At 51.6% G+C, this 24284-nt stretch overlaps 2 protein-coding genes across 9 annotated transcripts in view; both read right to left on the reverse strand.

Moving 5' to 3' along the window:
* Positions 1–870: 870 nt before the first annotated feature.
* LOC116954521 (ferritin heavy chain B-like) lies at positions 871–5282 on the reverse strand. Its single transcript, XM_032975094.2, has 4 exons — positions 5030–5282; positions 2683–2829; positions 2108–2233; positions 871–1613 (listed from the first exon to the last, which is right to left on the reverse strand). Exons 1-4 carry the CDS (start codon positions 5129–5131, stop codon positions 1461–1463), a joined length of 528 nt encoding a protein of 175 aa, XP_032830985.1. The 5' UTR covers positions 5132–5282; the 3' UTR covers positions 871–1460.
* LOC116954474 (neutral cholesterol ester hydrolase 1-like) overlaps positions 5141–24284 on the reverse strand; it is a 47882-nt gene continuing 28738 nt past the window's right edge. For 6 of the 8 annotated variants that reach the window (XM_032975013.2, XM_032975015.2, XM_032975014.2 and 3 more), the window contains 3 exons: positions 19287–19449; positions 16733–16993; positions 13009–15677 (listed from right to left, as the gene is read on the reverse strand). In XM_032975013.2, coding sequence (XP_032830904.2) covers positions 15439–15677; positions 16733–16993; positions 19287–19449 — 663 coding nt within the window. In that variant the 3' untranslated portion in view covers positions 13009–15438. Of the gene's footprint in view, positions 10566–13008; positions 15678–16732; positions 16994–19286; positions 19450–24284 lie in introns of those variants that run through there. The other 2 variants (XR_012929634.1, XM_032975020.2) reach the window with 2 other exon arrangements.

Here is a 24284-nt window from a genome sequence, read left to right on the forward strand (position 1 = left end):
CGCCCTCCAACAATAGAGGGTAGTGGAGCAAGGCTTACAATAATGAGCCTTAAGATTTAGAATTTAACAGCCATTATGAAACTGATATCTAGAACCACAGCATTAACCCAACATTTTTGGGTCTGACATGGCCATTATGAAACCAATGAGATATCCAGACCCATGGCTTGGAACCCAAGATATCAGCATCATCCCTGGCCAAGTGATTTCTAACTTGTCAGCAAGTTCACCTGTGGCTGCATTCTGCAATACTAAATGTATAACTTCATACACTTGATTCCATGCCTTTATTTTCTTAAATCAAGAGGAAAGTTTAATCTCGAAAGGCTGTTAGGCTCCTGCTCCTGAGGCCCCATGTCCTCCAGAGCAGGCTTGTCCTTTGTCTCCACCCTTTCCTGTTTAGGCACCACCCCTTCTTTTGGACATGGGGTCGAGCTTGTTGGGGTAGCGGTGGGGGGAAGAAATGGAGGCAGGGAGTGTGCATGCAATCAGTCGGCAGTGGTAGGTGGGGACAACAGGGGTGCCTGTGGAGAAATGTCAACTACCTTGCCTGGTATGCAGGTCATTGGTTGATCCAGACCCTGACGCCTGTATATTTGGAGTTTTCATGTTCTCCCCGTGGATTTTTCTCCAGGTCCTCCAGTTTTTCCCCTCCACATTTAGAAACATGCATTTCAGAGTATTGGCTGCTATAAATTTCCACATAAGCCACTTCGTTGAGCTATCATTTGTGGCCAGGTTGCTTCTGAAAAAAAGAGCTAAAGAGTTATATAGCTCAGTGGGCCTTACCTGGTAGTTTCATATTAATTTACACTGCCGGAAGATAAAAATCCCTTGAAGCAACAATAAATCACACACCACAGACAGGAATGATGCTCGTAGAATCTTTATTTCTCACTAGGAGGTCCGACTTGTATCAGCGAACCCAGAAGCCAGAAGAGAATAGGCCAAAAAACCACCACCTCAACCATCTCCACTACCACCATGAGATCAAACATCTTGACTGTCAACAACCACTACATCCCAAACCATGATCACAACCATTTCAACCACCACTAACTCAACCATTGCCACCAAGTCAATCAACCACAACCACCATCAACCAAAGGTACCATATCTTCAAAGCAGTACAGGCAATTATCTTTTACAAGATAATGAACATAACAGCGGCAGCAGTAATAGGAGTACTATCATCACCATCACACACCGGCTGTCCTCATGAAGCAACTACAGATTGAGAGAGACACGGCTCGGTGTGAGTGAGCAGGTGGGCGAGCGCTCGTGTATGTGTACGAGTGGCTGAGTGGGTGGGTGAGTGTGTAGGTAAATGAATGTCGTATAAGAGGATGCGTGAGCGAGTGTCAGGAAATGAATGTAGGTAAATGAATGAGTGTCGCATGTGAGAGTAAGTGAGCGTGTGTGACTGGTTGAGTGGGGAAGCAGTGTGAGTGAGAGAGCGCCTAGCTGCTGTCACCCAAAGTGAGTCTCTCAAAGAGGTACTCGCCCATGCCAGACTGGGGAACGCCCAGTCGCTTCAGATTGGTGACGTGGTCACCCAACTTCTTGATAGACTCCACCTGCTCCTCCAGGAAGTCGTCCAGGAAGTCACACAGCTGAGACATTGTGAATGGCGAGGTGAGGGGAGAGAGGAATTGGTGAGAGGGAAGAGGGAGAGAGTGGATGGTTAAACCAGTGTCTGTACAAGTACTGTCTGTGTCTCCGTGTTAAGAGTCTCCAAACTCTCGTCTGATAATTTGCAGCAAGATAATTTGCTGTGGTTTTCACACCTGATGATGATTCCTTGCGGTTGCAGTCGAAACGTCGTGAGAATTTTATTGTTTTATATTTTTATTATTTTATTGTTTCCCTTCTACATGACTTTACCGAAAAAACCAAGAATATGTTTGTTTTTCCTTAATAAACGTTTGTAAAAGTTATGTTAAGCTACAATAAATGTTTGTTACGATTATTTCCATTATTTTCGTGGTCAAATTGGGTACATTTATGGTACGTAATGGGTTTCCAGGAACGGAACCCCAATGTACAACATTGCGGCGATGGGAGATGCGGGATCAACTTGTAGGTGCGGGGGTCCGCCTGTACTCGCCTGTGGGTCTTTCTTCTCGGTGGCCAGCACATGTAGATCCAGGAGAGATTGGTTGACGCTCTTCTCGAGCTGCAGAGCGGCCTGCATGGCCTCCAGACCATTTCCCCACTCATCATGCTCCGGCTTCTACATAGAGATATACAAGAGGGATATAAAGACAGAGATACACGGATACACAGACACAGATAGTTACTTAGACACACACAGAGTCAGTCATAAACACAGATACACATACACGGATGGAGAGAAATGCAAAACATAGACTCTCAAGCTACTTTTTAAAGTGTTAATATCACTACCTCTTTCATTCAGAAAAATAAATAATGGCCATGTTAGCTAGTGAACTGGAGACCTGGGTTCAAACCCTGGGTGTCACTCAGGAGGTTCATAATGGCAGTCTCACTTTTACAATGCCCGTGTACTTCTCAGGGGGGTTCCAAAATGGCCATATCCGAGAAAGAGAAACCCTTGGTAAACTCCCCATATATTTCATTAACACCCCCCCCACCACCCCGTGTCTCTCAGTTGCCCACACGGATTAGCGATCCTGATTCAGCGGTTCCATCTCCTTGTACCTTGACGTCCTGCAGCTGCACGCGGCCACCGCGCTTGTTCTGGTACGCGAGCAGCTTGTCGGCGTGCTCGCGCTCCTCCTCGGACAACTCCTTGAAGAACTTGTGGAAGTTCTTCAGGGCCACGTCATCGCGATCAAAGTAGGACGCCTGTTGCCGCGGACACAGCATCACCATCACCGTTAACATCATTACCGCCATCACAACAACCATCGCTTACTCGCAATGCAATCAACCATCACGATTGATGACCACCAAGTTGGCCTGTGACTGCATCTGTGGCGCTAAAAGGGATGTGGTTTGTCTGCTGCACTTTTTACTCATTTCATTACCGCAAAATTAACAAGGGATGTTAAGTCTAGGTAAGCCCCGCCTCTTCCTCTTTATACCCACCCCCTTACTCTTTAGTCCCCACCCCTTTCGGGTTAGGCCCATCCCCTTCCGGGTTACGCCCCTATCCTCTGGACACAAGGCGTTGGGCTTGTTTGGGTGGCGGTCGGGGGTAAGTGTGCGTGCAGCGCTAATAGATTATTAGGCTTCCCTACCCGGGAGGGAAACTGCCAAGCGTTTGTAGTCGGGGAGCAATGTGGCTGCTGTGTAATTATAATAAAGTAATTCGTAGAGTAATCTTTCAACATTTGGTGACGCGAGCACAAAATGCCAAATGACATGACAGGCTAAGGTCCACCGAGTAAAACAGATGGCGGGCATTATTACGTGGCAAACCCACAGAGCGGTATTATTGCGGGCGCAGCGGTGAGCGCGCCTGTGCTGGAGCATGTCGCACAATCACCACGAAACCACCACCAACCACTTACACCGAATTCAAAATGATTCGGGATGTCACCAAGTGTTTGCTCAAGCATCCCAATGCTTAAAAAATATCCCGATTTGGCATCATACGGGGCAGTGACATCATCGCCCCCCTACTGCGAACACCTGGCAGGACCCGAAACATTATGTTGAGCCGAAGGGAGGCTCTACTTGATAAACAAGTGGAATAGTAATAAATAAATAAACTAACATATAATTATTGGGCCGCGGTTGGTTACATGACTTGGATCCATGCCCAGTCAATTCATTCTTTCCTGGTAAACAACTTCTCGGAAAGGTGGATGGCCCCTCCCCCTCCAAACCCGCCCCCACCTCCCCCCGCGTAGTGTTACCCCTCCCCCCTACTCGCCCCTCCCCCCGGGCAGTGTTACCCCTCCCCACTCCCCGCCCCTCCCCCCTACTCACCCCTCCCCCCTACTCGCCCCTCCCCCCGGGCAGTGTTCCCCCTCCCCCCTCCCCGCCCCTCCCCCCGGGTAGTTACCCCTCCCCCCTACTCGCCCCTCCCCCCGGGCAGTTACCCCTCCCCCCTACTCGCCCCTCCCCACCTCCCCCCGGGCAGTGTTCCCCCTCCCCCCTACTCGCCCCTCCCCACCCGCCCCCACCTCCCCCCGCGCAGTGCCCCCTCTGTCCGCATGCCCCTCCCCCGTGTAGTCCCCTCCCACTCCCCCCCCACTCCCCACCATGCGGGACCCAAGCCCCGGGCCGTGCGCCAACTGACCCCTCCCACTTGCTCACAGCCCCCACCCTCCACTCCATCACGTGATCCACCAGGTCACGCGCACAGCGTTGCCGTCACCAACTCGCGTCCCCCCTCACCCCAACAAAAACCACGTGACCAGTTGTTTACAAACTTGGCGCGCGCCCCCCCCCCCTTCACACCACGTGACCACCCCCACCTCCATCCCGTGGAGCCCCACAGGGCTGTTCGGGCAATAGTTGTGGCCAGAACCACGCCCGCCCGCCCGTCCGCCTTTGTCTCCCCCATGCTCGATGCCGTAGACACACGCAGCTCCAGATACTATTCAGTTATCAACTCTCAAGCAGCCGCCAATGTCGCCCGTGAGCTCAGCGGATTTCCTCGATAAATAAAGATTCCGAACTCAGATCGCTCGCCGCGTTTCGCAGCGGCAGTTCGCTATAGACAGACATCCCGTGAAATCGTCCCGTGCCAGGCTAGGTGCACCTGACACCGTGCGTGTTGTGTTCACCTATCCGTGGTCTCCACTAGAATACACAGAGCCTTGTCCACTCAACCACCAACCACCCACTCGGCAGTATAACACCCACGTGCTCACCCACTGACATTTATGCCATTGAGGGCCATGGCCTAAAACGTCGCCTTATATCCTTAATATTATTGCAGTGTTATTGCCAAACGTGCAGAGTTGTGTTCTTCCACTCGCCCACCGCTTGCCCACCGCTCGCCCACCGCTCACCCACCACTCACCCACCGCTCACCCACCACTCACCCACCACTCACCCACCAACTCACCCACCAACTCACCCACCAACTCACCAGGGACAGGTAGACGTAGGAGGCGTACAGCTCCTGGTTGACCTGGCGGTTGATGGCCGCCTCCACCTCCTGGCTGTAGTTCTGACGAACCTGGGACGCCATTACGTCTGCTTTCAGTTGTCGAGAGAGATGGGGACTCGAAGAGGATCAAGTGTCACTGGGAACTACCTCAAGCAGGATATTAAAGCAGGATATTAAAGCAGGGCGCCGTGGCTCCGTTCAAACACTGTTGAAGCAAGAACCGCGAACCTGACTGAAGGGAGGGGAGCTTCGCTCGCGCTTTATATAGCCGCGTGACAGAGGGCGGAGCCATGCCGGGCGGTGGTTGGAACTGACCAATCAGGGGGCTGCGAATGGGCGAGGCTTGCGTGGCAATGGGCGGGGCCGTTTTCGTGCTCGTTGGGGAGTGGGTGGGGCTTATGGAATGATTGACAGATCAACCGGCGATGCTGATTGCTGTTGCACAAACAACAGCAACAACAGCAATCGTGACATGCATTACGTCAATAACACCTTGGCCTTAAAAAGGAACATATATAATAGGCGACGTTTCGGGCAAAGGACCTTATGCACAGCGTTGAAGTCTATGGGTGTCTGCGTGAGTGCTTGCAAAACCACACCCAGCTTAGCAGCACTCCTCGCCTGTGACTGGTCGAGCGATGGGGCGTCTGGGGGATACAAAGGCGGCCGTGGGGAGGAGGGATGTCGCAATATTGCGGGTGTGATCTGACGTGGGCGGGTGAGAGTCTCTGGTTGTTATGGCTGTCGCTGTGTCTACGTGCCCGAACACGCCGTTCACTTTAGCCGGCCGGTTATTATTGCGAAGTCATTGTGAGAATGGCACTCTAAAGTAATCGTTAATGCTGAGTCAGGAATGAAGTCACGCGTTTATTATTTTATTTATTACATTAATGCATTCAAAAATAAAACTTATTTTTCACAATTCGTAGTGACACGAAGATGCTCGCTGACTCGTGTAGATATCCAGTGTCAGAATAACGTGGGTCTCTGTGCGAGTCGTCAGCTTCCCTGCGTTTGTCAATGGATCTTTGTGTGAGCCTCTGAGTTTGGGGGAGCCGCCCTGCATTAGAATCACTCGTGGTCACCACCGGGGACGATTTCCTGAACCCCACATGAGTACCTGGTGGCAGTGCCGGATTAAGCTAGTGGGGGGCCCTGTCGCTTATCTTATAAAGGGGCCCTACATTTTTAAAACACAAAAATATATATAAAAACACGTTTACTTGTATGGTAAAGTAATTGCAATTTTTCATTTGCTATACAGCCAGACAATACGGCAAATCGCTAGCCTTAAACACCCAGTCGTTCATAAAAGTTGAAGGCAGTATAGTACTACAGTAATAGAGCAAGTGTAGAATCACTGAACCCCTATTACTTGATAGTAATAGGGGTTTTCCCCCTTTTTTCTGGCAACAAAACTGAAACCTTTTTACGAGGAATCATGCCTGCATTAGCCACACTACTTGTGGTCAAAATGCAAACAAAAAACATACTCTGATAGCATGAAAGCGTTTAGCGCGGGGCCCTTGAAAGTGCGGGGCCCGTAGCTACTCAAGCTGCTACACGTGTAGCAGCTGCTACACGTGTAGCAGCGTGTCCTCACTGAAGGGGGGCGTGTCGACACGCCCCCCCTCGGTGAGGCAGATGTGATAGCTGCCTCCCCTGGTGCTTTTTCATTGCAGTTTTATGACGAGACCAGCGAGCATAAATATATTTATACACATACGTGAAATAAGTTACCTGGACTATGGAAGGCGAGGACACGTAATGAAGGGGTCTACAAACATTACATTGGTGATATACAGAGAGATAGTAACAGGCACGCGTTTATTGCCCGCGCTCCATCCAGTTTCTGAGGGGTTGCGCAATCTGAGGGGAGGCTGAGCGCGTCGCTGCCTCACCTCTCGTCTCTCCCTGTATTTGCAGCGAAGGTCCGCAAATTTAGCGATTTTGACTATAAAAAATGATTGGAACCGTATAGAAATTACATTTATAACACAGATCAGCGGAGAAATCTTTATATTTGTTTTATTATTTACTTTTCGTAACGGCTCTTTTCATTGGAGTATGGCAGGTGAGGCTCTGCCTACCCTGCCTCCCCAAACCGCACATCCCTACTGCCTAATGCAGTGTTCTTCATTGCAAGGTCCACGGGCCACTCGCAGAGCCTGGTGCCCTTGAGTGCTGTACCCACATCGCGACACGGAGCCAAGATGTCAACTACTTCGCCTGGCGTACAGGAGGTCGCGGGTTCGAACCCGACCCAGACGCCGGTATATTTGGAGTCTGCGTGCTCTCCTCGTGGTTGTGTGGATTTTTCTCCAGGTCCTCTGGTTTTTCGCTCCACATTTTGAAATGTGTGTTTGGAGTAGCTGGCCGCTATACAATTCCACATGATGATAAGCCACTTCGTTGAGCTATCATTTGTTGGCCAGGTCGCTTCTGAACAATAGCTATATATATTCTTAGTTTTTTCGGTAAAGTCACGTTGAAGGGAAACAACAAGGGAAACAACAAATAATAAAATATATATAATATATATTTATATTATTATATAAATATTATATATATTTTATCATTTTGTTGTTTCCCTTCAACGTGACTTTACCGAAAAAACTAAGAATATGAATTACTGCAGTCACGAAAGCTTTAAATCAAAATTTAATAGCTATATAGCTCAGTGGGGCGGAGACAAATGTGAAAACACCCCATCATGCTATTAAACCAAATGGTTTCAAATGTGTACCGGCCCTCACACTGATGATATAGTAACATTATTTTTATTCCTGGGTAGTAAGTGTTATTTTATAATTGCTTATGCCTTAAAAGTATAGAAAATGGCTATTATTCCCCACAACTTTGCTTTTGTGACCATGACTTTATGTAAAGGAATGACACAAAAGCAGACGTTTTCTCATTGAAAATAGGTAAATTTCTAAACATCAATGTCCTGGTCAAAAAAGCAAAGTTTGTGGGGAATAATATCGATTTTATAAACTTTTGAGGCAAAAGCAATTAGGAAATAATACGTACTACTCAGGAACAAAAACTAGATATATTTACAGTGAGGGAAAAAAGTATTTGATCCCCTGCTGATTTTGTACGTTTGCCCACTGACAAATAAATTATTAGTCTATAATTTTCATGGTAGGTTTATTTGAACAGTGAGAGACAGAATAACAACAAGAAAATCCAGAAAAACGCATGTCAAAAATGTTATACATTGATTTGCATTTTAATGAGGGAAATAAGTATTTTACCCCTCTGCAAAACATGACTTAGTACTTGGTGGCAAAACCCTTGTTGGCAATCACAGAGGTCAGACGTTTCTTGTAGTTGGCCACCAGGTTTGCACACATCTCAGGAGGGATTTTGTCCCATTCCTCTTTGCAGATCTTCTCCAAGTCATTACGGTTTCGAGGCTGACGTTTGGCAACTCGAACCTTCAGCTCCCTCCACAGGCTTTCTATGGGATTAAGGTCTGGAGACTGGCTAGGCCACTCCAGGACCTTAATGTGCTTCTTCTTGAGCCACTCCTTTGTTGCCTTGGCCGTGTGTTTTGGGTCATTGTCATGCTGGAATACCCATCCACGACCCATTTTCAATGCCCTGGCTGAGGGAAGGAGGTTCTCACCCAAGATTTGATGGTTGATGGTATATGGCCCCGTCCATCGTCCCTTTGATGCGGTGAAGTTGTCCTGTCCCCTTAGCAGAAAAACACCCCCAAAGCATAATGTTTCCACCTCCATGTTTGACGGTGGGGATGTTGTTCTTGGGGTCATAGGCAGCATTTCTCCTCTTCCAAACACGGCGAGTTGAGTTGATGCCACAGAGCTCCATTTTGGTCTCATCTGACCACAACACGTTCACCCAGTTGTCCTCTGAATCATTCAGATGTTCATTGGCAAACTTAAGACGGGCATGTATATGTGCTTTCTTGAGCAGGGGGACCTTGTGGGCGCTGCAGGATTTTAGTCCTTCACGGCGTAGTGTGTTACCAATTATTTTCTTGGTGACTATGGTCCCAGCTGCCTTGAGATCATTGACACGATCTTCCCGTGTAGTTCTGGGCTGATTCCTCAACGTTCTCATGATCATTGCAACTCCACGAGGTGAGATCTTGCATGGAGCCCCAGGCCGAGGGAGATTGACAGTTCTTTTGTGTTTCTTCCATTTGCGAATAATCGCACCAACTGTTGTTACCTTCTCACCAAGCTGCTTGGCAATGGTCTTGTAGCCCATTCCAGCCTTGTGTAGGTCTACAATCTTGTCCCTGACATCCTTGGAGAGCTCTTTGGTCTTGGCCATGGTGGAGAGTTTGGAATATGGTGGAGAGTTTGGAATATGATTGATTGCTTCTGTGGACAGGTGTCTTTTATACAGGTAACAAGCTGAGATTAGGAGCACTCCCTTTAAGAGTGTGCTCCTAATCTCAGCTCGTTACCTGTATAAAAGACACCTGGGAGTCAGAAATCTTTCTGATTAAGAGGGGGTCAAATACTTATTTCCCTCATTAAAATGCAAATCAATTTATAACATTTTTGACATGCGTTTTTCTGGATTTTTTTGTTGTTATTCTGTCTCTCACTGTTCAAATAAACCTACCATTAAAATTATAGACTGATCATTTCTTTGTCAGTGGGCAAACGTACAAAATCAGCAGGGGATCAAATACTTTTTTCCCTCACTGTATGCTCTACAGCTCGGAAGTGCGACATATTTAAGCACAAGCCTGACTTCTACTGATGGGACACTGCAATGCCGAAAGCCAATAAAGTTTCAACAAACGATGTGGTGATGCTGCTGCTGCTGCGTTGGCAGCAGTGGCCCAACAAACACAGTTTACCAAACAGACTTGTACGCGTCTATGTGTGCGTACTGTTATCAGGACTGTTTTGGAGAGAGTGGAGAGGTTTCCCTACCTGGGCAGTGTGCTTATGATCAGCTCCGGTTTGACAGCTGAGGTCTCACTCCGAATCAGTAGACCGGCATTATATTTCCAATGGTTGTGTAATGCTGTGTGGAAGCTACATAGTCTGTTGCTCCACACGAAACTTCTGGTCTTCTGGGCGACAGTCATAATCTCCCTTTCTCTATGGTTGCGAAACGTGTATTCTCTTCATGAAACATCTTTACCAGTTAAAAACATTCAGGCTGGCCTGCGTACGATCCATCCTGGGTCTAACCAGCCTGGATTGTGTGAGGAGCTCACAAATCCTTGAAAGATCTGGGGACAGTCCCATCGGTGAGCTCCTCCGGCAGGCAAGGCTGCTGCGTTGGCTGGGTCATGTAGCCCGCATGTCCAGCCACCGCATGTCCAAATAGCTTTTGTTCGGCTGAATAGCTAGATAAGAGATGTAATGATGTGGTGCAAGAGGATATGAAGCTGACTTGACTTGCCAATGACGGAGGCGGCTCGTGAAGGACGCTACTGGGCAGTTGGAGGCAGTCGTCCCCCAGAAACAACGGAGGGCAGAGGAGCGACGCTCACAACAACGAGCGGAGCACCGGGCGGCTAGAACACAGCAAGTTGGCATAGTAGGAGGCACAGGTGGTGCATCTGTGAGTCATCTCAGTCCGTCAACCCATAGCACCTGGGTCTGTCCTGTGACCTTCCAGCGGGCGTTCGACACTTCACGTGGCCTTAAAGTGCACCTAGCCTGGCACAGGCGCCGTGGTGACGTCACCGCCACTTAGTGGCGAATGCCGATTTTTGTACTGTCCTAGGTTGACTCAGCCTTCAATGAGTAGCTGATGCGGTGTGTAAACATCGCCGCTGGGGGACAAAGGCGGCCGGGAGTGGTGCTGGCCACCGACCCTCTCGGGTGCCGTGCCGACCTTCATAGGTGCTCGCGAACAGCACTTGCCCCAAGTCTGTTAAGGCTATAGGGAGGATCTTTACCTTTGTATGTGGGGATTGGTGGCACAGTGGTGAGCGCACTGCGCTATGAGTCTGTGTCTCTGTGAAAACACTATCAGATAACATTTCATCCACATATGTCGTTGGGATTAATATTTCACCAGAGTGAGAGATATGGGGGTTGGGGCCCGGAGGGGGTTGGGGGAGGTATGGATAGGAGAGATGTACGGATTGGGGGAGAGAGGGAGCTGTTTGCTGAAACTCGTCTGCCCTTGTGTCTGTGTTCACGCATTCACGGGGTTCCGTGACAGCCATTGCGAAATAGTTTTGCCAAGGGCAAAGTTGGCTCAAACGACACAACTCTGCGGTTCTCTGCATGCGCCTGTGCGTGTATGGTTGAGCTTGCGGGTCTTTCTGTGGCATCAGCTCCGTAGATGGGCCTCTGTTAATTCCCGAGTCAGACGAAGGCTCCCATAGGGTTCAGTGTTAATCACTGGGGCTCAAAGAGCCAGACTAAGGCTCCCATAGGGTTCAGTGTTAATCACTGGGGCTCAAAGAGCCAGACTAAGGCTCCCATAGGGTCCAGTGTTAATCACTGGGGCTCACAGAGCCAGACTAAGGCTCCCATAGGGTTCAGTGTTATTCACTGGGGCTCACAGAGCCAGACTAAGGCTCCCACAGGGTTCAGTGTTAATCACTGAGGCTTACAGAGCCAGACTAAGGCTCGCATAGGGTTCAGTGTTAATCACTGGGGCTCACAGAGCCAGACTAAGGCTCGCATAGGGTTCAGTGTTTATCACTGGGGCTCACAGAGCCAGACTAAGGCTCCCATAGGGTCCAGTGTTATTCACTGGGGCTCGCAGAGCCAGACTAGTTCTATTTATTTATTTCCATTTATTTGGCATAGCCCTGTGAGCCATTCGGCTCTTGAATCGGGTGCAATCGCAACAAACAAAAAAACAAAAAGATGAACAAGAAAACATCTTAAAGTGACTATGTGACTGTGCAAACAGAAAATCCAGGAAAAAAACATTTAAAAAATTCCTGAAAAAGCACCGTACACCAACGCTGTGTGCAAAAATCCCAGTTCGGTGTTAATCACTGGGGCTCACAGAGCCAGACTAAGGCTCCCATAGGGTTCAGTGTTAATCACTGAGGCTCACAGAGCCAGACTAAGGCTCCCATAGGGTTCAGTGTTAATCACTGAGGCTCACAGAGCCAGACTAAGGCTCCCATAGGGTTCGGTGTTAATCACTGAGGCTCACAGAGCCAGACTAAGGCTCCCATAGGGTTCGGTGTTAATCACTGAGGCTCACAGAGCCAGACTAAGGCTCCCATAGGGTTCAGTGTTAATCACTGGGGCTCACAGAGCCAGACTAAGGCTCCCATAGGGTTCGGTGTTAATCACTGAGGCTCACAGAGCCAGACTAAGGCTCCCATAGGGTTCAGTGTTAATCACTGGGGCTCACAGAGCCAGACTGAGGCTCCCATAGGGTTCGGTGTTAATCACTGAGGCTCACAGAGCCAGACTAAGGCTCCCATAGGGTTCAGTGTTAATCACTGGGGCTCACAGAGCCAGACTAAGGCTCCCATAGGGCCCAGTGTTATTCACTGAGGCTCACAGAGCCAGACTAAGGCTCCCATAGGGTTCAGTGTTAATCACTGGGGCTCACAGAGCCAGACTAAGGCTCGCACTTGGTCAGTGTTACGCACCGAGGCTCTCAGAGCTAGACTAGGGCTTCTATAGGTTTCAGTGTGTAATCGCTAAGGCACACAGAGCCAGACTAAGGCTCCCATATGGTGCAGTGTTAATTACTCGGATCCGGGATCCGTGGTGTGGGGTCTGTGGTTCAGGGTCCGGGGCCTGGCATCTGGGATCCAGGCTCTGGGGTCCTCCTCTAGGTCTAATAAACCTAGGGGAGGCCCGCAACCGGTTCAGATCATTGCCACTGGCGTTGGATGTGAGTGGGAATTGAACTCGGGTGGCCGGGTTCGTAGTACAGCGTGCTAACCACTGCGCCACTCCATGCAGCCTTACACACAGGAGATACCCGAACGAAGCACGTGTGATGAGGATAAAGTGCACGGTCTCACGAGCTCCAGTGGTCACTTTTAATTGCCGTGCTACGGAGAGTCACGAGCATTTGCATTGCCATTCAAATAATTGCACTCTCTCAAGTCTCGCTCAGAACGCTTGTGCCGCCTGAGCTGGTGTGGGTGCATGCGTCGGCAGCGCATGGTCCTCGAGTCCTGGAGTGTGGGAACTGAGATGACGATGCCCGGACGGACGCCCGGGCACAGTGCAGACGGGGGACTAAGCGCCCGCGCGTGCTCCCCCCCGCGGGGCAGCCTCAATCTCGCGGTCACCTCTCGTGACATCGACGCGTTTAACGCAAACACCGCGGTGTGAAAGTTCGGACGCAAACAGCGCCTGCGGTGTCACAAACTCACGAAGCAGCGCCAACCGGGGGTGGTCGTCGTTTACACGTTGGTGAAGTCTCACGAATGTTTCGCTTGGATTCCTGAGCGACATTTTGGGTCACGTAAGTTGTCACGTGTACAAGACAAAAAAGGGGCTCCTTTTTCACTCTCTGTGCGGTCACCAGACTGCGTTCACAGCAGGCTGTGCTCGACACCATCGTGGAGCGTGGCGACGCCACGGCTGAATTTGAAAATGCCAAAGCGTGCACAGGTGCAGTGGTCAGGCACAACGGAGTAACCTTATCCAGAGCGTCGAGTTAACGCCTCTCTCCCCCAGTGTCACGAACCCCAAACGACACACAGCGAGGCGCGTAATACCATAGACCGCGTGCGTGTCAACCTACCGGGCTTCCGAGGCCAGGAAGACACTGCGGCGACGCACGCTTGCCGCTGCTGCGTAGGATTTCACGGCGGAGCTGCGTGGCTCTCCAGTCGCGTCGCCATCGCTGAATGCCGCGCGTGGCTACGCCGGCAGCTTCGTCAGTGACTGAATGTCTTTTTCATTCACGTTTAAAAAAATTCTAACAGCAGACATCGTACCGACCGACAAAACAACACTGGGCACAACCCGAAAATCGCGTGCATGCATTTGTGTGCACGTTGCCTCGAGCGCACGCAGTTTCGTGAAATAGTTTGGCGGAGCAGCGACCGAGTAGACGCGAGATTCCCGAGCGCCGGTCCTTACGACCCACCGGGATAGACGTCTTTCCGGATTCACCAATCTCCTCCGAATAAACCGTCAAGTGATTACGCGATCCATGCCTGATTGCTCAACGCAGTCTAGGTGAGTCATATCGCGATATTGGTGATTTGCATGATCTATATTTGAATTGGTGCTCTCTGCATACACGATGTAGCACGTGTTTAGCAATCAACAGATGCACTCAGGATGTAACATTTCTTTAAATAATGGTATATATTTTTTTAAACTTAAAAAAAACTTTTCCTCAAATGTTATCCTGATTCTGCTATCGGCGACATGTAATAAGGTGAAGATATCGGATCTCTAGCAGAGCAGTGCAACCCTTCGTGTTAAGAGAACGGTCCACAGAAGAGAAGATCACAGGGCTACCGAAGAGATCACTTCTGCCCACACAGTGGAATAGGGCAGTCCTTCCCATTCGTGCGGTTAATGTTTGTCGCGTGAGGTAAGCCAATTTTTTTACTGGCAAATTCAGCACGTGATATAACTTAATGCCAAGGTTTTGTGATGTCATTGATTTACCGGCCTGAAAACACCAACTACTAATCAAGTTTAATCCCAAGGCGGCTAAAACCTCGAAACTGGAACCCAGGATCTCAGTTGTACCGGCTCAGTGCTCTGACCTCCGTGGCGCGGTGGTGCAGGCGAGTGAACAAACGCAAACAGAAGTGAGGGGAGGAGGCAGGGGAGGGGGCAGTGGTGGGGGTGGGGTAGTGATGCGGGGGGCAGTAGGGGGGTAGTGGTGGTGCTACTCCATTGGGGGACGTAAGCAGAAATTCAAATGACCAATGTCCCTATGGACCACACAGTAAAAACCACTGTAGTCTGCACTCAACAGAGGAGGAGGAGGAACAGCAAACCTACACGAGCCCTCTCTCCCCTGAGGCCCTCTCGTCGTGGCCAGCAACAGCGGTAGCAGACCTCGACATTGGTTAACATCGAGCTCCTGAACCACATTGCCGCTGTCGCCATCGCGCGCAGGAATAGGCAAAATCGACCAACAACAAGAAATAAAGGCCAAACCCAATTCGTTCAATTGCAGCAGCTGTGCGAAACAATTACGTTAATGGAATATTTATAATGAACATTTCATAATTGAGCTCATGTAGGGCAATGGTAAGCGTCAGGAGTTAAGAGATGGGGCTGTTAGGCTGGGGTGGGCTCTGAGAGACGGTGAGAGCTCCAGATGATATTTGGCGGACGCCTCTCACGAATACTGGGAGCCGCCCTCGACTTGCTTGGGGTCCCTAAACATTGGCTTACTCGCTCACGCTTCGCGCCACCGCCGCCGCGGCCACCGCCACCCCCGGCGCCGGCGCGACGGGCAGCCGGCAGGGTCAAGGGTCACAGGTTAGCATCGAGCCAGGCCAGGTAGCCGTCGAGCGCCCTCCGCCCGACGGCGAACGCCAGCGGCTGCTGCATGAACTGCATGACCCCGTGGAAGGCGTCGCCCAGGTGGGCGCGGTGCACGGGGACCCCCAGCGCGCCCAGACGCGCCACCAGCATGGCGCCGTCGTCGCGCAGAACGTCGTGCTCGCACGTCAGCACGTAGGTGAGCGGCAGCGCGCGCAGCCAATCGTCGTCTGCGATGGGGGGGGCCGTGGGGGTGGGGGGGAGGGGGGTAAGGGGCGGGGCGGGCGACTCGGGGGTCAAATCCGCAGCCTCACTGTCAACCACTCGCCCTCACAATCCACGACACTCAACATCACCGCTTAAAGGCTCAACCGATCGACTTCCCGAACTCGACCAGTCGACCCTCACGCGATGTCCGCAAAGCTTTGCTCTTTGAAAACTCAATGACTCCCAGGCGCGTGGCGTGAAACGTCGGGCATGGTGCCGAACGACGCGCGGCACAACGTGAAAACGAAAAGAGATGCAGCCCCACTGTGGTACGACCGAGGAACCACCACGGCATCACCACGGCACCACGACGACACAACATCCACGGCACCAGGACAACCACAGAAGTGCTGCGGCACAAAAGCGGTCCGACTGAGGGATAACCGTGGCACTGCCGCGGCAAACCTCCACAGTCACGTGACCCAGCACCGCGCCTCAACGCCGCTGCCGCCGCTGCCCTCTTGTGGCCGAGCTGTCTGCCCCGCGGTGGATGCGAGTCGGGGCACGAGGGATCGGCGGGCGGTGCAGGGCCGGGAACACGAGCAAGTCCCCAAGCACACAGAAGAGAACCGTGGAACTTGTAGCGATCCGCAGACGCGAAGGCGGCGGCGGCGGCGTCGTCATAGCGACGAACCGCTCTGTGACTCAATCATTCTGGCTCGACCACCTCAAATGTGAAATAAAATCTGCTGCTCCATATGAGCATCAGCCGTACGAGGAAGGTACGATGCTTCGTGCACTGCGCTACGAACCTGTACGACCAAGTTCAATTCCTGCTCGTGGCTTACACCATCAGTGGCAAGTGACAGCAGAACCGGTCGAATCAACCTTAAAATTAGTACTCCATGCGGTCAGTAAACATCGCCACTGGGGAGACAAAGGCGGTCAGGCGTGGTGCTGGCCACCCACCCATCGCGTCCCGTGTCTGTCTTAATAGTCGCTCGCTAACGGCGCCGCCTCGCCAGCCTGCCGGGCCTGTACGGTGGGATCTTTGTCATCAGCGTGTGGACGCGCTCACCGGCCAGGAGTGGCGAGGCCCTGGGATCGAGCAGCGCCGGGATCTGGGCCAGGATGTCCGGGCGCGCGGGGCCCACGGGGGGGCCCACGGGGGGGCCCACGGGGGGGCCCACGGGGGAGCCCACGGGGGGCCCCGGCTGGAGGAGGGGAGGCGGCAGCAGCGAGCGCCAGTCGACGAAGGCGCCGGGGCCGCTGGGGTCGAGCAGCACGTGGCGCGAGTGTGCGTTCTCCAGCAGCACGTCCGTCAGCGCCACGTCCCCGCCTGCAGCAAGCACGCGGGGCCGCGGTGAGCCGCCGGTGGCGGGGGGAGTCGGCGTGGGTCGTTTCAGCCTTCGTCTGGCTCTCATGGTGAGCCTCGGTGATTTACACCGAGCCCCGTTGGTGGCCCAGGTCTGGCTCTCATGGTGAGCCTCGGTGATTTACACCGAGCACCGTTGGTGGCCCAAGTCTGGCTCTCATGGTGAGCCTCGGTGATTTACACCGAGCCCCGTTGGTGGCCCAAGTCTGGCTGTCATGGTGAGCCTCGGTGATTTACACCGAGCCCCGTTGGTGGCCCAGGTCTGGCTCTCATGGTGAGCCTCGGTGATTTACACCGAACCCCGTTGGTGGCCCAGGTCTGGCTGTCATGGTGAGCCTCGGTGATTTACACCGAGCCCCGTTAGTGGCCCAGGTCTGGCTCTCATGGTGAGCCTCGGTGATTTACACCGAGCCCCGTTGGTGGCCCAGGTCTGGCTGTCATGGTGAGCCTCGGTGATTTACACCGAACCCCGTTGGTGGCCCAGGTCTGGCTCTCATGGTGAGCCTCGGTGATTTACACCGAGCCCCGTTGGTGGCCCAGGTCTGGCTGTCATGGTGAGCCTCGGTGATTTACACCGAACCCCGTTGGTGGCCCAGGTCTGGCTGTCATGGTGAGCCTCGGTGATTTACACCGAGCCCCGTTGGTGGCCCAGGTCTGGCTGTCATGGTGAGCCTCGGTGATTTACACCGAGCCCCGTTGGTGGCCCAGGTCTGGCTGTCATGGTGAGCCTCGGTGATTTACACCGAGCCCCGTTGGTGGCCCAGGTCTGGCTCTGCGAGCCTCTCTGTAAGTAACATTGAAACCTCGAGGATTGTTGCTACATCATGGGACCTCCTTTGCCAGGACCAACATATGAGAAGAGGTTTTCCCATTGTTTCTGGCAACAAAACAGTTGTGTTAAGATGTTAAAACACCAAACTGAAACCTTTTACGAGGAATCATGTCTGCATTAACCACAATACTTGTGGTCAGAATGCAAACAAAAAACATACTCTGATAATATATGAATTGTCTTTGAAACTGATTGGTCCACACCAGAGACATCTTTCTTTTGAGCCTCGTCTCAAACGGTGTTAGACGCCAAAAGGCGTGGACCAATCAGTTTCAAAGACAATGCACATATGACCACAAGTATTGTGGTTAATGCAGACATGATTCCTTGTAAAAGATTCCAGTTTGGTGTTTTAACATCTTAACACCTGCTTTGTTGCCAGATAAAAGGGAAAACCTATTCACATAGGATTGTTGTTGTTGTTGTTTGTTGTTGTTGTTTGTTGTTGTTGTTGTTTGTTGTTGTTGTTGTTATTGTTGTTTTGTATCATTTCTATTACGACTCAACGCGAGCCCCGGTTCAAAAGCACCGACCACCGAATGGAGGGGAGAAAAATAAATTCCGCGAAGCAGCAGCCTCGAGTTCGGCGGGGCGACGAAGGGGGAGGACTGGGGGGCTCACTACCCCACCCAGGCGGGGACCACTAGCGGGGGGACCTGAAGGTTTATACGGGGGGCGGGGGGAGGGAGGGCAAGGGGGAAGATAACGAACGTAACGGGAAATAGAAAGGGACAGGGGAGAGGAGAGGAAGTGGTGGGACCGGCGGGAAGGGGGGGGGGGGAGAGAAGGGGGGGGGGAGGGAGAGAGAAGGGGGGGCAGAGGGAGAGAGAAGGGGGGGCGGAGGGAGAGAGAAGGGGGGGCAGAGGGAGAGAGAAGGGGGGGTGGAGGGAGAGAGAAGGAGGGGCGGAGGGAGAGAGAAGGGGGGGGTGGAGGGAGAGAGAAGGGGGGGAGAGAGAAGGGGGGGCGGAGGGAGAGAGAAGGGGGGGGTGGAGGGAGAGAGAAGGGGGGGTGGAGGGAGAGAGAACGGGGGGGGTGGAGGGAGAGAGAAGGGGGGGGCGGAGGGAGAGAGAAGGGGGGTGGAGGGAGAGAGAAGGGGGGGGAGAGAGAAGGGGGGGGAGAAGGGGGGGGAGAGAGAAGGGGTGGAGGGAGAGAGAAGGGGGGGGGGAGAGACAGAGAGAAGGGGGGGGAGGGAGAGAGAAGGGGGGGGGGGTGGAGGGAGAGAGAAGGGGGGAGGGTAATAGAGGACAAAACATATCTGATCTACTCGTGAACTATCGCCCCCCACGCAGCAGACCCTGTGGGATTTGAACGTTCCGGACGTTCCGGCTCGGGTCCCCCGTATCGTGGGTCGGCAGTGGCGGATCTGGTCAGGAGCTGCCCACCGCTCACGCGGAATGTCCGAGGCGGGCGGCGCCGGGCGCTCACCCAGGTACTGGAGCCAGAAGCGCACCATGGTGCGCCCGTAGAGGATGGGGACGTGAGCGCTCTCTCGGTACGACGGCGTCTGGAAGTCGAGAGCCTGCAGCACCGGGTAGATGAGCGCCTGAAGCTTGAGGCTCGCCGAGCCTTCCTCTGGCTCCCGCGCCAGCTGCGGTTCACGCAGACACGAGACGGAGAGAGACAGTGAGCGATGGAGGCAGGCACAGGGAAAGAGACGAGAGCCACACACGCAGATAGACACAGTGATAGAGACAGAGGAAGACCCACACACAGATAGACACAGTGATAGAGACAGAGAAAGACCCACACACACACAGGTAGACACAGTGATAGAGACAGAGGAAGACCCACACACACACAGATAGACACAGTGATAGAGACAGAGGAAGACCCACATACACACAGATAGACACAGTGATAGAGACAGAGGAAGACCCACATACACACAGATAGACACAGTGATAGAGACAGAGGAAGACCCACACACACACAGGTAGACACAGTGATAGAGACAGAGAAAGACCCACATACACACAGGTAGACACAGTGATAGATACAGAGGAAGACCCACACACACACAGATAGACACAGTGATAGAGAAAGAGAAAGACCCACATACACACAGATAGACACAGTGATAGAGACAGAGGAAGACCCACATACACACAGATAGACACAGTGATAGAGACAGAGGAAGACCCACATACACACAGATAGACACAGTGATAGAGACAGAGACAGACCCACATACACACAGGTAGACACAGTGATAGATACAGAGGAAGACCCACATACACACAGATAGACACAGTGATAGAGACAGAGAAAGACCCACATACACACAGGTAGACACAGTGATAGAGACAGAGGAAGACCCACATACACACAGATAGACACAGTGATAGAGACAGAGGAAGACCCACATACACACAGATAGACACAGTGATAGAGACAGAGAAAGACCCACATACACACAGATAGACACAGTGATAGAGACAGAGGAAGACCCACATACACACAGGTAGACACAGTGATAGAGACAGAGGAAGAACCACATACACACAGATAGACACAGTGATAGAGACAGAGAAAGACCCACATACACACAGGTAGACACAGTGATAGAGACAGAGAAAGACCCACATACACACAGATAGATACAGGGATACAGATACAGAGAGCGACAGGTTGATAGAGGCAGGCTCAAGGATAAAGATGAGAGAGAGCCACACGCACAGATAGACAAAGCGATAAAGACAGACAGAGAGACGCAGAGACAGCCGCAGGGAGACCCACAGAGAGAGAGGCACACAGACAGACAGACACAGACAGAAAGATACACAGACAGAGAGACACACAGACAGAGACACACAGACAGGAGACACACAGACAGGAGACACACAGACAGGAGACACACAGACAGAGAGACACAAACAGGAGACCCACAGACAGAGAGGCACACAGAGAGACACACAGAGAGACACACAGACAGGAGACACACAGACAGGAGACACACAGACAGGAGACACACAGACAGAGAGACACAGACAGGAGACCCACAGACAGAGAGACACACAGACAGAGAGACACACAGAGAGACACACAGACAGAAGACACAGACAGACACAGACAGAAAGACACACAGACAGAGAGACACACAGACAGAGAGACACACAGACAGAGAGACACACAGACAGAGAGACACACAAACAGGAGACACACACACAGACAGACACAGACAGAAAGACACACAGACAGAGAGACACACAGACAGAGAGACACACAGACAGACAGACACAGACAGAGAGACACACAGACAGAGAGACACAGACAGAAAAACACACAGACAGAGACACACAGACAGAGACACACACAGACAGAGAGACACACAGACAGAGACACACAGACAGAGACACACACAGAGACACACACAGACAGAGAGACACACAGAGAGACACACAGACAGAAGACACAGACAGACAGACAAAGATAGACAGACACAGACAGAAAGACACACAGACAGAGAGACACACAGACAGAGAGACACACAGACAGAGAGACACACAAACAGGAGACACACACACAGAAAGACACTGACAGAAAGACACACAGACAGAGAGACATACAGACAGAGAGACACACAGACAGACAGACACAGACAGAGAGACACACAGACAGAGAGACACAGACAGAAAGACACACAGACAGAGACACACACAGACAGAGAGACATACAGACAGAGACACACAGACAGAGACACACACAGAGACACACACAGACAGAGAGACACAGATAGAGAGACACACAGACAGAGACACACAGACAGAGACACACAGACAGAGAGACACACAGACAGAGAGACACACAGACAGAGAGACACAGACAGAGAGACACACAGACAGAGAGACACAGACAGGAGACCCACAGACAGAGAGACACACAGACAGGAGACACAGACAGACAGACACAGACAGAAAGACACACAGACAGAGAGACACACAGACAGAGAGACACACAGACAGAGAGACACACAGACAGAGAGACACATAAACAGGAGACAGACAGACAGACAGACAGACACAGACAGAAAGACACACAGACAGAGAGACACACAGACAGAGAGACACAGACAGACACAGACAGAGAGACACACAGACAGAGAGACACAGACAGAAAGACACACAGACAGAGACACACAGAGAGAGACACACACAGACAGAGAGACACACAGACAGAGAGACACACAGACAGAGACACACAGACAGGAGACACACAGACAGAGAGACACAAAAAGGAGACCCACAGACAAAGAGGCACACATAGAGGCACACAGAGAGACACACAGACAGAGAGACACACAGACAGGAGACACACAGACAGGAGACACACAGACAGGAGACACACAGACAGAGAGACACAGACAGGAGACCCACAGACAGAGAGACACACAGACAGAGAGACACACAGAGAGACACACAGACAGAAGACACAGACAGACAGACACAGACAGAAAGACACACAGACAGAGAGACACACAGACAGAGAGACACACAGACAGAGAGACACACAGACAGAGAGACACACAAACAGGAGACACACACACAGACAGACACAGACAGAAAGACACACAGACAGAGAGACACACAGACAGAGAGACACACAGACAGACAGACACAGACAGACAGACACAGACAGAGAGACACACAGACAGAAAGACACACAGACAGAGACACACAGACAGAGACACACACAGACAGAGACACACACAGACAGAGAGACACACAGACAGAGACACACACAGAGACACACACAGACAGAGAGACACACAGAGAGACACACAGACAGAAGACACAGACAGACAGACACAGATAGACAGACACAGACAGAAAGACACACAGACAGAGAGACACACAGACAGAGAGACACACAGACAGAGAGACACACAAACAGGAGACACACACACAGACAGACACTGACAGAAAGACACACAGACAGAGAGACATACAGACAGAGAGACACACAGACAGACAGACACAGACAGAGAGACACACAGACAGAGAGACACAGACAGAAAGACACACAGACAGAGACACACAGACAGAGACACACACAGACAGAGAGACATACAGACAGAGACACACAGACAGAGACACACACAGAGACACACACAGACAGAGAGACACAGATAGAGAGACACACAGACAGAGACACACAGACAGAGACACACAGACAGAGAGACACACAGACAGAGAGACACAGACAGAGAGACACACAGACAGAGAGACACAGACAGGAGACCCACAGACAGAGAGACACACAGACAGGAGACACAGACAGACAGACACAGACAGAAAGACACACAGACAGAGAGACACACAGACAGAGAGACACACAGACAGAGAGACACACAGACAGAGAGACACATAAACAGGAGACAGACAGACAGACACAGACAGAAAGACACACAGACAGAGAGACACACAGACAGAGAGAAACAGACAGACACAGACAGAAAGACACACAGACAGAGAGACACACAGACAGAGACACACAGACAGGAGACACACAGACAGGAGACACACAGACAGAGAGACACAAACAGGAGACCCACAGACAGAGAGGCACACAGAGAGACACACAGAGAGACACACAGACAGGAGACACAAAGACAGGAGACACACAGACAGGAGACACACAGACAGAGAGACACAGACAGGAGACCCACAGACAGAGAGACACACAGACAGAGAGACACACAGAGAGACACACAGACAGAAGACACAGACAGACACAGACAGAAAGACACACAGACAGAGAGACACACAGACAGAGAGACACACAGACAGAGAGACACACAGACAGAGAGACACACAAACAGGAGACACACACACAGACAGACACAGACAGAGAGACACACAGACAGAGAGACACACAGACAGACAGACACAGACAGAGAGACACACAGACAGAGAGACACAGACAGAAAGACACACAGACAGAGACACACAGACAGAGACACACACAGACAGAGAGACACACAGACAGAGACACACAGACAGAGACACACACAGAGACACACACAGACAGAGAGACACACAGAGAGACACACAGACAGAAGAAACAGACAGACAGACACAGATAGACAGACACAGACAGAAAGACACACAGACAGAGAGACACACAGACAGAGAGACACACAGACAGAGAGACACACAAACAGGAGACACACACACAGACAGACACTGACAGAAAGACACACAGACAGAGAGACATACAGACAGAGAGACACACAGACAGACAGACACAGACAGAGAGACACACAGACAGAGAGACACAGAAAGAAAGACACACAGACAGAGACACACAGACAGAGACACACACAGACAGAGAGACATACAGACAGAGACACACAGACAGAGACACACACAGAGACACACACAGACAGAGAGACACAGATAGAGAGACACACAGACAGAGACACAC

This window comes from Petromyzon marinus, chromosome 55 (genome assembly GCF_048934315.1).
Source record: "Petromyzon marinus isolate PM22_M1 ecotype Great Lakes invasive population chromosome 55, UKy_Petmar_22M1.pri1.0, whole genome shotgun sequence".
In the NCBI taxonomy this organism is placed as follows: Eukaryota; Metazoa; Chordata; class Hyperoartia; order Petromyzontiformes; family Petromyzontidae; genus Petromyzon; species Petromyzon marinus.